Below are 15,306 nucleotides of genomic sequence, written 5' to 3' on the forward strand. Positions count from 1 at the left end.
GAATATTACCCAGCAGTAAAAATGCAAAAGGAGCAGGTTTTGAGTCTGACGAAATCAAACAAATCCCTTTTGCATTGTGTCTCAGTGTTTGAAACTCCCATTGTCCTAGGCGCATTTTGCGACAGGGAATTCCATTAGCGCAAGCAGCTTCTGAGCTCTGGGCACAGTACTGCGCCTAAGATTTCAGATTAAAACTGCAGAGTGGAAGGAAAGGAGGACCTTTTTCTGCCTCCCCACTTCCAGCTACTCTCTGAAGACTGGAGAAGAGACCCTCTTAAGAATATTAGGGGGTGGGCAGGGGAAGGACTAGACCATGTGAAAAACGAACATAATATTTTAGCTGCAGTTCATTCATTTTCAACTTTGTATTCCTGTTATAAAAACGTGTGCCTAGACATTCCGTTGTTGTGCCCATAACCTAGGTTTAAGGTGCCATTTAGCTCCAGCTTTCATATCTCAGTTTCTAACACTGGTCTCAATAATGTAATTAATTATATGAGGGCATGCCCAACAACTTGGTTCATCTTCTGAGACCCTTGTCCAGCTCCCCCAACCATCAGAAATGTGGAATGTGGATCCTGGGATCGTTTAGTTGTTTAGTCGTGTCCGACTCTTTGTGACCCCATGGACCAGAGCACGCCAGGCACTCCTGTCTTCCACTGCCTCCCGCAATTTGGTCAAACTCATGTTTGTAACTTCGAGAACACTGTCCAACCATCTCATCCTCTGTCATCCCCTTCTCCTTGTGCCCTCCATCTTTCCCAACATCTTTTCCAGGGAATCTTCTCTTCTCATGAGGTGGCCAAAGTATTGGAGCCTCAGCTTCAGGATCTGTCCTTCCAGTGAGCACTCAGGGCTAATTTCCTTAAGAATGGATGCATTTGATCTTCTTGCAGTCCATGGGACTCTCATGGGATCATTAGCAGACTCCAAAAGAAAAAAACCACATTTTCTTCCCTAGGGAAGAAATCCATACCTTGGGATTAGTTTTATGTGGCCGTTGCCTTTTTACTCTTCTTTTCCTTAAGATACTGTTTGTTTTTATCATTGCGTATTTATCATTGTGTATTTATCATTGTGTATCATTGTCGTGAGCTGCTTTGAGTTTCTCCATCCCTGTCTTAGATAAAATGTGGTTCCCAGGTTGACACTTTGGGTAAAATTTGTTTCCCAAAGCTGGGAAACATTAATGGTTCTCTCAATAGACTAAATACCGTATTTTTTGCACCATAACACTCACTTTTTTCCTCCTAGAAAGTAAGGGGAAATGTCTGTGCGTGTTATGGAGGGAATGCCTATGGGTGGCATGCCTACGGATTTTCCTCCTCTAAAAACTACGTGCGTGTTATGGTTGGGTGCGTGTTATAGAGCGAAAAATACGGTAAGCATTCATCAGTGTGTGCAGTTTAAAAGAAGTGTAGTCATATAAAGTTGCAATGTTGTGAGCACTTCAATTTGAAAGTGGCAAGATTGTTACACAGTCCCTTTAGATTTCCAAACAAATTATAAAGTCACAACAAGCATGTATCTTTACTATTACTTGTTCTATATCTTTACTATTACTAGCTATACTGTGTTTAAAAACCCAATAGTACGCAGGTGCTGAAGTGCTGCCATAAAGCACGCACACATACACAAATCTACAACGTGATTAGGCTTTAGCGGCCCCAGTTGACACTTTGAAAAGCTAACCTGATAACCTGGCAAAACCCAGTGTAGTATGTCACATGCAGTGCTTTGCTTTGAAAGCGACAATTCCATTCAGTCACCCTGTGTGTCTTCAGTAGGAGAGTGCTTGGAAGTCAAGTCAAATGACAGCGTGCTCAACTTTATACTTCATTTAACTGAGCTTGACATTATATAAACTACTTGCCTGTCAGTTTCCATGGTAGGGTGCTTGTTAGAATCTGAGTCATGCTGTAGGAATTGGGATGGGGGTGAAAGGAAGCTTAAACCATTTGAAATAAACTTAATGGGAGCATTTCCCCACTGATGCAGGCTTCACAGTTACACCTCAGTATTCCAATGATTCTTGCTAGGTTGCCCATGGGTCACAGATATCTCTTTATCTGTGATATCTGTGATATCTCCAGTACATTGCAGGCTGATACTATCCTCTGCTGTGCTGTCACTCACTCCCCCCCCCCCGTCTTTTTGGAGAGAGAGTTGATGTTACGGTGGCTGTCTGTCACACTTGTATTTGGCTGGGTCACATACAGGTGGGACCAAGTTGTTCTTACTGCTTAAGCACTGCACTGCAGTTGTGCAAATACAAGTGTGTAATTTTATACACCCCTATCATATCCCCCCCCTTACCATTTTTGCAAACTAAAAATCTCCCAAGGTTGCAACCTTTCCTCATCGGTGAGCTGCTCTAGCCCCTTGATCATTTTTTGGTTGCCATTTTGTGAATATTTTTCCATCTCTTCAGAATCCTTGCCCTGGTTTGGCAACCAGAAGTCTGTACAGTTTTCGAAGTGCACTAATAATAATAATAATAATAATAATAATAATAATAATAATAATAATTTATTATGGTCCAAGACTAGTTCAAGAAGCACAACTGAGACTGTTTTCACAAGAGTGAAATAGACATTTAAAACAATATACAACAACAGCTTATGGATTAAAATTAAAATAGTTGCATGCACACAAAAAGACCTAAGGTTAAACTAACATGCAGATTGACACCCAGGAGGCTGGCTATGGCAGTTATCCTAGTGATCTACTCGTTGAAAGATTCTCTAGGTTTAGGTCAGAGTCTTTGCAAGTGCTGCATGTCAACAATGTATGGTTCAGGTGGCAGCTATGTGTAGTGGTCTAGGGGGCTGGGATAAGATGAATTTTAAATGTTACAGTAGCCATGTGTATACAGGGGGCATCGTAGCTAATCCGACACTTAGTGACGTTGTTGTGCCTTTGTGTTTGTGTGTGAGGTAGAGAAAGAGGGACTAGCATCTTGTACCTAATTTAGGAAACAGCCGTTAAGCCTATTCCACTTCCAACCCTGAAAGCCTTTAAGGTATCCAAAATCTATTGGCTGACATACATAGACGTGTGTAAGATGGTGGCAGAACATTAAAAAGTCAGTGTTTGTCTCTGTGTATCCTGGAAAATGCTATCCTTTGATGATGAAAGTGAATGTGTAGGAGATTAAGCCTTGATAACATTCGGCCTGGTAAGCAACTTCCTGCAGATAAAAGACTAGTGTTATCCCAAAATACACTGATGTGAAAGACTGGCATATACAGGGAACGCATTACTGTTTCAGCATGACATTTTGTGGTATATAAAATGCATGAGGAATTTTAATTTCTTCAAAAAGGCATTGAGCAAAGTAATTAAAACTTCAACCTACAGCTTGAATAACTTAACAAAAACTCTCTCTTTGTAGGATGAACTTACAGCTGTGAATGTAAAGCAAGGTTTCAGTAACCAGCCAGCCTTCTCTGGAGATGAGCATGGCTCTGCTAGGAATATTGTCATTAACCCTTCAAAGGTAAGGTCGGGATTGAGGTTTGTTGCAAAAGTACTTTCCTTTATGACAGTGTAGTAATTTCATCTGTTTTCCTTCACAGTCACTCCTATGATCACATTCAGACATAAGGCAAAATTTTTTGTTTTGCATTGCCAGGCATTTGAATGTGTACATTATTGCTCTTGGGAATGGCTTCAGTGTGTAGATTTATTTCTGGTGATCATGCCATGGTTGTGTGAGAAGATATTTGTAGATTAGGGTATGCTTTTGTTCATGTGTTTACTGGATTGGACAATAAATCTTAGGCATTTTATGTGATTTTTGCATTTATTATGTGCTGATGGCAAATATATACATTGTTAATAGTCTTGAGATGTCTTCTTATAAGGTGATTCATAAATTGAATTAATATTAGTAGTAATAATGTGTGGTGTAGTGGTTAAGAGTGGTAGTTTCGTAATCTGGGGAACCAGGTTTGCATTTCCGCTCCTCCACATGCAGCTGCTGGGTGACCTTGGGCTAGTTGCACTTCTCTGAAGTCTCTCAGCCCCACTCACCTCACAGAGTGTTTGTTGTGGGGGAGGAAGGGAAAGGAATGTTAGCCACTTTGAGACTCCTTCGGGTAGTGATAAAGTGGGATGTCAAATCCAAACTCTTCTTCTTAATTAGGTAGTTGTGGGTATTCATTATTTCAGTAGACAGATGTTCCGTGTAACTTGTAAGTTTACAGATTTGTAAGTAAATATGTGCTATTCCAGCAAAAGAAACTACCTTTCCTCTTGATTTTGTATCTCTTAATTCTTTGGGGTTAACACAGTGGTAACTGCAAAGTTGGGGTTTCTGGGTATGTTGATGGGACTTTGTGCAGCTCACCCTATGTGCTAATTATGACTCCGATTTAGCAGTGAATTTAAATATGTAAAGCATTCAAATGAAGCCAGATGTCATATGCTTCAAGTTAAGCAGTCACGTTAAATGTGTACATATTTAACGTACATATTTAAGTCTTTTGCTGGACAGGAGCCTAACCTGGAGACAACGTACCCACAGAGGGACACTGATGCTCAAGTGTGTCTCTAATATGTTTCAAAAGTTGGACAATGCTTTCATTAGGGCTAGCCAGAATCACACAATGCTGAGGAACCTTTCAAGTTCCCCAGAATTCTCCACTAGTTTGGAATATCTAGTGGCTAGAGACCAATAACTCCTGAAAAGTCCCTTCTTCAGCTGGTAGAGAATCCTGTCCCTCTCTTTGTAGATCTGGCTTCTGAATAGCTAAAGGTGGTATTCTGCAAAATGCAGAAAAATCAAAGGAAGTCACATTGGCACAGCTGCGAGGAAATAATAGCCCTAATAAAGATACTGCCAAACTGTGAATTTTGGATGTTGCTTATGATTCAACAGGACTTTCTTCCTTTTTATGTATCTGCTACGTATTGGGGTCTACCTTGATAGACGCTTCACACATTCTTAGTTAATAGCTTTTTGTTTTATAGGCACAGAGCATTTACCTTTAAAAGATAATGGGCTATCACTTTAGCCCTTTGCAGTATGAAAACTGACTTGCAGCACCAGGGAATTTAGAATACACTCTTACTAAGCTGATAGCTTAAACAACATTGATTCTAGATCTCCTCAGATGGGGATATTGTATGTGGCAGTGTTTAATAGATACTTAACTGTGTATGTTTCTTTTATTCCCTCCCTCTCTATCAGATTGGAGCTTATTTTAGCAGCATATTAGAAGAGAAGTTAAAACTTAATACTTTCCAGGATACAGGAAAGAAGAAACCGCAAGTAAATGCCAAAGACAATTACTGGCTAGTTACTGCTCGTTCCCAGAGTGCAATTCACAATTGGTTTGCAGATTTAGCAGGAAACAAACCACTGACTATACTGGCAAAAAAGGTACATATTAGTATTTTGAGGGCTTCATAAATTTGAGACAGGGGAGGCAATTAAATTAAAAGTGACTTAAGACTGTGCCAACCATATTGGGAACAGGTCATATTGTATAGATTTTGAAAAAAAGTGGTTGGGAGAAGTGGGAATTCCCTCTGTTTTTCTTTACTCTGTTAGGAGTTGCTCAGTGGCTGCAGTGCAAATGTACCCACTGAGCTCTCACATCACTGTCATGAATACAGGAGGTCCATCTTTTAGTGTGAAGTTTTCTAACTTTTCATCTAACTTTGCCTCAATTACACTGCTAACTCTTTTTTTTTTAACCTCTTGTCAACCCAGGTCCCAATTCTCAGTAAAAAGGAAGATGTTTTTGCTTACTTAGCAAAATATTCTGTGCCGTTGCTGCGAGCAGCATGGCTGATCAAGATGACATGCGCATACTATTCTGCCGTTTGTGAAGCTAAAATAAAAAAACGCCAGGCTGCTGATCCAAATCTTGGTAAATATATGAATTCATTGGAAATTGTAATGGATTTGTACCATAAATTGTTGTGGCGTGTTCTTGTGGTGAGCCTGGTGCTATCAATGCGTGTTCCATAGATGTATTTCAGTTATTTTAGTCAAATTCTACGGTTGGTATTCAGTGAACCATTCACACTAGTGCAAAGTTTAGTGCTAGCACAGGGAGATTCCCCCTTTCTCCTCCCCCCACTTTATCCTGTACCCATATCTGGTGTTGCATTGGGGGAACAGATTTGTGTTATATATTGGTGTTATGTGTGTTCTATTGTGCAAGGAAAAATCCTGCTGCTGATGAAACCGTCACCTCCTTAGCGCTATGTTGAATGCAGCTCTATAGCTATGTCTTTGCAGTTTAGAAACAATTCTGTTGCATTTTTTAAAACGTATACATGCAAACTTCCATTTTTGCCAACAAAAAGGTGTTAAAAACTCACTACAGCAGCAGCATTAAAGAAGAATATAAACTTTTTGGGTGGCCTGTGAAGATATATGTGAATATATAATATCTGTATGAATATATGTGAATTTGTTTTCCTACACCCCATTACATAATAGCTGAAAAACTGCTGTATGCATTCTTCGCAATGGGTGATATGGCTGCCTGCTGCTTTAGCTACATCTTTTATTAATATTTTTTATTGATTTTTTAAAAAAGAAAAATGAGAAAGGTAGATTGACATTGCAAAATGCTCTTCACAATTTATTTACATTTAAACAATGTGGGTCCCTGACTCTGAAATTCATTACCAGCTGATCTCTGTAAAGTTGCCACTCTTCAGGTCTGCAGAAAGGCCTTGAAGACCCATCCATTCTCAGGGGCATGTTCATTAGTGATGTCTTATGCTATTCTTAAGATTGAGGGAGTTGGGAAACCTGAATTTTTCTTCTTGGGTTGCATGTGTACGTTTGCTGGTTTTATTAACATGGAAGGTTTTTATTTGAACTTTCATATTGCATTTTGGTTTAGTGTTGTCAGACATTATTTGTTGTGTGTGATGCTGCATGTGTGTGTATGTATATCTATATATTTTTATAATACTTCTGTGTGGCAATATCTAAGCGGGGCATCCTATTTGTGCCACAGCCATTCTGCGAATGGGAGCCTCGATCTTAGGGTAGCGTAACAGCCAAAATAAATGTATGTCTTCTGCTTGTGGAAGATGTTGCACAATTCTTAGGGTACCTGTTGTTGTCGCTGTTGTGGTTGTGATTGTTGTTATTATTATCCTCAGTGACAGCTATGCTTGTGTGCTTCCACTTATGCTACTGTTTGCTTAGCTATGTCAGCGGTCTAACTTCTTGCATTAATATTATTTTGGATGCCATCCAACATAATATTCACAAGAATGGTAGTAGCTGTTACTTTGCTGGAGACTTCATGACAGTAACCTAAATACATTCATGTACACTGGGCATTCATTTCTTTAAACTGTTTGTACTTGACGTTCAAGAGAGTTATGTTGTTAATTTTCAATTATTGTCTAACAGCACAGTGTGTTGCGTATTAAGATGCACATGATGGGAGTTTCAGGTGACCTTTAACCACAGAATGATGTGCATTTTCAGAGCTTCACTGAGGAATAGTAAAGCTGGACTATAGTATTGGGAGATGACAGTTCTCTTTGGGCTCACATTACTGTGGCTTGTTCCAGTTCTTCTGATAATGCCCTTCCCTTTTCTTATGCTCCAATTATAATGGAACCAGCAGAGACTCTGAAAGAGAAAACTCAGTTGGCTGGTTCTTCTAATGCTCTCCCATTGTACAAGCTGAACTGGAGATTGTCGTATAGAAGTTATATTCCTATTAAAGGATGGAGATTGTACTTCTTTGAAAAGGGGGGAAGAGGTTATCCCAACTCCTTTTACGTTGATAACCTTTGCCAGAAATAATCCTTCGAGGTACAAGGAGCGTAATGTGTGTGTACTGATTCAGACCACTGACATGAGAAATGAAAAGTTTGTGTGTTAACTAACTTCCAACGTTAATGTGATAAATTAACTTTGCTTTCCCGTTTGTATCTTTTGGAGGCAATGAAACACAGAGCAGGGCCTCAAAAGGTACATCAATTTCCCCCAACTTCCAAATGTTTTGGACTGCAACTCCCATCAGCTTCAGCAAGAACCCATAATCCTCCAGGCGTCACTGAACAACAACCCCCACCAGTACATGGCCATTGGCCATCCCTGCAAGGGCTGATGGGCGTTGTAGTTAAGCAACATCTTGAAGACCAACTCCTAACATGAACACATATGCTTATAGGCTGTACTGTATAGTGTTGGCAAATTCAACAGCTCTTATAATACGATGTGAGGGAAATCCTTTAAAACTTGAGGTAACACCTCTTGTGTATCTGTTTTATTTCCCACCAGAGATAGCCGTTCACAGCCATATAATTACACTGCTTGTAAATATTGCTATATGTCTCTTGTGCATTTCTCTCTCTCATTAATACAAAATAGAAACTGTCACAATCTTAACAATTTTTCATATCTGTTGTGCAGCAGTTTACTACACAGGCCTGAATTAGTAAACCTTCCGAGCTCAGTCATAAATATTTCACAAGAACAGAAATCTCTGTGAGGTGTTGAAACTCGCAGAACACAGTTAGGTCCACCAATAACAGTTGTAATCTGCAAAGAAGCAAGATTTGTAAGAACGTAATGCAGAGCATGCAATCATTTAGCAAAAATGCTTTGAAGATACTGCAGAGGACAGAATGCCATGCTAGGAGCCATTTGAACAGGCTCTGTGTTAAAGACCTGCTGTTTATTGTCTTGAAAATGTACTTTGATAGTCTAGCTAATTATCATGTTAATTGTTCATGTTGTGTATCTCCTCATGTTGTCAGCTGATGAGGGGGGGAGGAATCGTGAGAACTCATCTAATTTCTGTCTTCATAGAATGGACTCAGATTTCAACCAGATACCTCCGAGAACAGCTGGCAAAGATTGCAGAATTTTATCACATGACCACAAGTCAAGGCAGCAGCTCTGCAGCTGTGTCCCCTGAGGTGGAACAAGCCCTGAAGCAGTGGGAATATAATGAAAAGCTAGCTTTCTATATGTTCCAGGTAACCTTTTCCAATAATGTGCTAAGATGTTCTCCGGGGCAAAATAACAACGCAGCTGATTTGTTTTAAATCGCCTCTGCTCCGTGTCCACTGTACCATCAAACAACAACAATATGATTTCTTATCTGCTGGATAGAAGGGGACAACAATGAAAGCTAGGAATGCTGAATGAGGAAACTTGAAATCTAGGGAGCAGAAAAACTTGTAGACTTATCCAAGAATCTTGTCTGAGTTTGTCTTCCTTTCTCTCTCCCAAAAAGAGATACAGAAGGGAAGACCTTGTTTAGGAATGTTCAGGAGACAGTCTCTGTATTTCAGTCTCAGTCTTTGCCACAGAAATCAAGTATATTTAGGCTGTTCAGTCCCTTGTAGAATCTTTTCAGATACTTGAATGACTGGCTTATGTATCAGCCTTTTTTTTTTTTTTTTAAAAAAATGATTGTTTCAAATCATTCTATTGTTTGTCTAAAATGGTTTGAATGATTGGGATGCTACTTTAATGTTGTTGGGTTGTGTTTTTTAGTTTTAATTGGTAACTTGAGTAATGGAACACTGGGACATAGTACCAATTGCACTCTTTACTCTATCTATATCTATCTATATCTATCTATCTATCTATCTATCTATCTATCTATCTATCTATCATCATCTATCTATCTATCTATCTATCTATCTATCATCTATCTATCTATCTATCTATCTATCTATCTATCTATCTATCTATCTATCATCTATCTTTCTATCTATCTATCTATCTATCTATCATCTATTTTTCTATCTATCTATCTATCTATCTATCTATCATCTATCTATCTGTGATCTTTCTAAACTTCATTGCAGGAAGGACTGTTCGAAAGACACGAATATTTAACATGGATATTGGATGTCTTGGAAAAAATAAGGCCTGCTGATGATGAACTTCTAAAACTCCTACTACCACTAATATTGCAGGTACAGAGCATCATACAATTTTGCCACAGTTCAAAAACCAGCTTCCAGACATGGAGTAGTAGAGCACTAAAGGTATGATTGGTTCACATATCCAAGGAGCACGCAGCGAGAAGGGAGAGATTTTCTCAGGCCTTCCTGCATGATCACAGCAGGCAGCTGGCTTAGGACATGGGAGCGTTGACATCCTCGTCAATGAACCTCACCACCCCAGACATCAATAGTTTTGGTTAATTTAGTTGAATAATTCTGATTGGCAATTCCTATAGTTGCTGTATTGTAATAACCGTAACCTGTTACCTATATTTATTGTCTCGAGTCTTTTTGGGTGTGTTGGCAATATAATTTTGCCATAGTTCAAAAACCAGCTTCTAGACACAGAGTAATAGAACATTAGGGACCTAGGTGGCGCTGTGGGTTAAACCACAGAGCCTAGGACTTGCCGATGAGAAGGTCGATGGTTCGAATCCCTGCAACAGGGTGAGCTCCCGTTGCTTGGTCCCTTCTCCTGCCAACCTAGCAGTTCAAAAGCATGTCAAAGTGCAAGTAGATAAATAGGTACCGCTCCGGCGGGAAGGTAAACGGCGTTTCCGTGCGCTGCTCTGGTTCGCCAGAAGTGGCTTAGTCATGCTGGCCACATGACCCGGAAGCTGTACGCCGGCTCCCTCGTCCAATAAAGTGAGATGAGCGTGCAAGCCCAGAGTCGGCCACGACTGAACCTAATGGTCAGGGGTCCCTTTACCTTTACTTTGTAGAACATTAAGGGTGAGATCCAATGGCAGCAGCCCACTTGCAGTGCAGGACTTCCAGTTTCTCTTTTCCAGCCTTCCCTGGCGCTCCCAAAATTTGTTCCAGAAGGTGCATGCAGAGAAAATTGGCTTCATTCACTCAGTTGTGTGAGTGAACATCCATGTTGGATATCACCATATACTTCAGCAGTGTTAGAAACAGAGATGTGAATGTTAGGAGCTAGATGGCACCTCAAACCTAGGTTATGGACACAACAACCGAATGTCTAGGCATTTTTCACATGATCTAGTCCTTCCCTTGCTCACCCCACTAATATTCTTAAGAGGGTCTATTCTCCAGCCTTCAGAGAGTAGCTGGAAGTGGGGAGGAAGAAAAAGGTCCTCCTTTCCTTCCATTCTGCAGTTTTAATCTGAAACCTTAGGCGCAGTACTGCACCCAGAGCTCAGAAACTGATGGAATTCCCTGTCGCAAAATGCGCCTGGAACAATGGGAGTTTCGAACACTGTACTTCAGCTAAGCATTTTGTGAGTTGGTCGTGTTCTACAGTGTTCATAATAGGAGTTATTGCAATGGGGGCATATTGTGGTACATGTTTGGGTCTAATGCACTATTGATTAATCCATTGAGTTACATCCGTACCGGCATATGTGGGCTACGTGTTTAAAAATAAAATATGAGGTCTTTATTAGTATGATTAATGTAAGTAGGTTTAAGATGTGGCTATGAAACTCGCACTGCATAAAACAAATCTCAGATTGTTTGTTCCTTTGATTTGATTATGTTCATATTTGTAAGGCCCCAGGTTCAGTCCCCAGCATCAGGGTCACATGTAGCAGAGAACCATTCTCTGCCTAAGAAGCTGGAGAGCTGCTGCCAGTCAGAGTAGACTAGCCTTCCCCAGCCTGACGCCCTGCTGCCATGCTAGCTGGTGCTGGTGGGAGTTGTAGTCCTAAGCATCTGGAGGGCATTGGGTTGCAGAAGGCTGGAGTAGACAATCCTAACCTGGACTGACCACTCGCCTGCATTGGTACAAAACGGTTTTTGAAATGTTGGTTGGAATTTTATGGTTTAGGATGAATGACTTATTTCTAAAAATGTTTTTCAGTATTCCGAAGAGTTCGTTCAGTCGGCCTACCTGTCACGCCGACTAGCTTTCTTCTGTGCCAGACGCCTCTCTTTGTTAATAAGTGACAGTCCTAACCTCATAGCTGCCCACTCACCTCATATGATGATTGGACCAAATAACCCACCTCTAGCGGTTCCAAGCCCTACTACAGCCGGGCCTGTGGTCAACCCTGCACAGCTAGTATGTTCGGATTTCCTTTCTTGCCCACAACATCGTCCACTGGTTTATGGACTCAGTTGTATGCTGCAGGTGAGGGATTCTCCATCTTCTTCTAATGCTCTGTTTGTACACCAGGGAACTGCTGGGTTTCAAAAGAAGAAGCATTTGGTACCAGTTGTTTTAAAATTTTAGTAATAGTGCTCTCTGTGTTTTTTTGTTTTTTTAACTTAAATGTTTCAGCTATGCTAGAAGAGATTAAAATTCATACCTGATGCTGATAGCAATCATTGGGAGAATAGAGCTGAATCAGATGCACAATCTTCCTGAAGAGGTCTTGGTTCACTTCTCTCCCAGGCATGCAGAGTTCTCTAAGAACAGCCACGATGGCTAGAATTCAAAAAAATATATTAAATTTTCTTCTTTGTACTATGAGATCAGTACTGCTCTTGATGGTGAAGTGTGCTAATTTTGACTTTCTTTCATAGGACAGGGTGGGGTTCTTTTTGTATTATATGGGTAAATTGTTTGGGTGTCTGTGGTTTTAAATTTTGTATATATATTTTTTGTGAGTGGCCTTGAGTAAAAAAAAAAAAAGTACCTATGAAATATATACCGTATTTACTCAAGTCTAATGCACCATCGAATCTAATGCGTACCTTAATTTTCACAACGTAATTTGGCCCAAAAAGGTGTGCATTAGATTCAAGTAAATATGGTACATAATATCAGCGTGTCGTTCCAGTGTGTGTTCTCTTAGTTGGCCAAGAGCAATAGGCCATCAATCATACACACACACACACACACACACACACACACACACTTTCAGGGAGAAAGCCCCGCTGAATTCGGCTTAATTTCTAGTCGATATGTGTATGACTGTTCTGTTAGACTGACTGTCTTACCTATATGACACACTTCCAATCTTCAAAGAAGCGCTGATATTTTTATAATAAATAACAACGCTTCTCCTTGTGCTTATATTATAAATAATTCTTTCTTTGAACTCCAAGGTATGTATTAACCAGCAAGTAGTTTTAATTTTTTTTTGTTTTGAACTTCAACTCCATTCCAGTCCTATAGGCAGAAAGTCTGAGAAAATGGTTTTAGGGTTCTGTGTTTTAACAATATACCGTATTTTTTGCCCTATAGGACGCACTTTTCCCCCTCCAAAAATGAAGGGGAAATCTGGGTGCGTCCTATGGGGCGAATGCAGGCTTTCGCTGAAGCTTGGAGAGCGAGAGGGGTCGGTGCACACCGACCCCTCTCGCTCTCCAGGCTTCAGGAAGATACCCGCAGCCTAGGCAGCCCTGCGGGAGGTCCCGCAGGGCTGTCTAGGCTGCGGATAGTAGCTTGATTCCCGCAGCGCCGGGCGCTCTGAAAGCAGAGCGCCTGGCGCTTAGGGAACACATCCGCAGCCTAGGCAACCCTGTGGGAGTTCCCGCAGGGCTGTCTAGGCTGCGGATAGCAGCCTGCCGCCCGGCGCGAGGGGCGCCCTAAAGCAGAGCGTCCCTCGCGCCGGGCAGACATCCGCAGCGTGGGGAGCCCTGCAGGAGTTCCCTGCAGGGCTCCCCACGGTGCGTATAGCAGCCTGCCGCCCGGCGTGCGAGGCACCCTGAAGCAGAGCGCCCCGTGCGCCGGGCAGACATCGGCCAGCCCCACAAGCTTGGGGGACAGCAGGGAGGCGCAGCACCGCCATCCCGCTGTTCCTCGACCTGGTTCGGTTTCCCCAACCTGGTTTTGGGGGGGGAAATAAAGTAATTTCCCCCCCTTTATTCCCCCTCCCAAAAACTAGGTCCGTCCTATGGGACGAAAAATACGGTAGCTGTCTTCCAAATTGCAATAGCTTCACGATGCATTTTGATGGATTTGGATTTGGATTGTTTGGATTTCAGTCTGTTAATTTTTTAGAAAGAAGCTTTGAATCCTCTGTAAACTGAGCCCCAAAATAGCACACATATACTCAGCGGGGTTCTCCCCCCCCCCCGTCTCTAGGCATGTACTGGTGTGTCTTCTCTCTGATCAGATTGAGATTGGCATGAAAGAGATACAAATGTAAATTGAGCCGATCCATATTAAAATGCAACTTCTAATTAAATATGTTAAAGGACATTTTAATTGGATTTTTTTTAAAAGTAAACAATTTCTGATACTACTTTCATTGCAGTTTTGTACTGGTATTTTTTGGCCATCTACCTGCATAATCTGAATTGAATTGAATTATCTTATTAAATGAAATTATTTCTATATTCTTCCCTTTGCAGACAATAACTCTCTGTTGCCCAAGTGCCTTGGTGTGGAATTATTCCACAAATGAAAGTAAAAACATCAATCCTGGTTCACCTTTGGATTTACTTCAAGTTGCTCCATCTAGTTTTCCTATGCCTGGAGGAAATTCTGCATTTAATCAGCAGGTATATTCATTTTAAAATGTACACAATGCATGTAATGTGCTGAGAAATTATGTATCCTAGGCTAGAGTCATTTAAATGACTGTGTTTATAAAGTGTGTTCATGTGAGAGATTTTCCTCATTTCTCCTTTGGAGGGAGCTATCTTTACGTATGAGTGTGTATCACTGTGATTCCTTAGCAGAATAGGAGGGGAAAAAGCAAGAATAGAGTTTTGTCGTTGGATTCGACTTTCTGAGAATCTATTAGCCATTATTTATTGTTTTATTCATCCCCCCCCAGCCCTAGCTCCTAATAATCATAATAAAAAATAATATCATTAAAACTTTCTAAAAACTCTGTAAGACAGAGTTGTTCTGCCTGGCCTTTGGCTTAGAATCAATTTGATTCCCCCCCTCTCTTTCTTTTTTTCCTTTTTCCTCCTGTGAAGAGACTGCATTTTAATGTTTTAATGTTGTATTTTAATCTTGTTTATTAAGTTGTATTTCAATCAACCTGTTTTTATCATTGGTTCTTAGCTGCCCTGAGTCCAGTCTTGGATGGGGAGGGCGGGGTATAAATAAAATTTATTATTATTATTAAAAACAGTTCAAAAACATTTTTTCATCCAATGATTTCAGAATTGCCAGGAAAAGTATCTTCCACTATCAAATGGGAATGTTTTATCAGTTCCTCCTGAAAGTCATGGATGTGGGATACAGATGCACCTTGTCAGGAAAGACGTTCAGCAAACAGGGAACTGCCTTTGAGAAAGCCCTGGCAGATTTGATGAAGGATTTTACCCCAGGAAATAAACTGCCACAGGGGCCGGATTAAACTGACCGGCGGGCCAGATTACGCCCCCAAAACAGACTTCGGACATGCCTGGTTTATGCCAACTGGGCAGTCCCTAATGATGGCATCACTACCTGGCCTAGGAGGGCAGGGCCCTGACTAACTCCAG

At 40.9% G+C, this 15,306-nt stretch overlaps 1 protein-coding gene across 4 annotated transcripts in view; it reads left to right on the top strand.

The window, feature by feature from the left end:
- MED12L (mediator complex subunit 12L) overlaps positions 1-15,306 on the top strand; it is a 167,352-nt gene that overhangs the window by 10,341 nt on the left and 141,705 nt on the right. For all 4 annotated transcript variants that reach the window (XM_083503743.1, XM_083503744.1, XM_083503745.1 and 1 more), the window contains exons 2-8: positions 3,395-3,499; positions 5,195-5,386; positions 5,720-5,879; positions 8,804-8,973; positions 9,814-9,924; positions 11,777-12,046; positions 14,218-14,367. In XM_083503743.1, the coding sequence (XP_083359869.1) occupies positions 3,395-3,499; positions 5,195-5,386; positions 5,720-5,879; positions 8,804-8,973; positions 9,814-9,924; positions 11,777-12,046; positions 14,218-14,367 (1,158 nt within the window). The remainder of the gene's footprint in view (positions 1-3,394; positions 3,500-5,194; positions 5,387-5,719; positions 5,880-8,803; positions 8,974-9,813; positions 9,925-11,776; positions 12,047-14,217; positions 14,368-15,306) is intronic.

The sequence above is a fragment of the Podarcis liolepis genome, assembly GCF_965112155.1.
Source record: "Podarcis liolepis genome assembly, chromosome: 5".
NCBI classification, from domain to species: domain Eukaryota; kingdom Metazoa; phylum Chordata; class Lepidosauria; order Squamata; family Lacertidae; genus Podarcis; species Podarcis liolepis.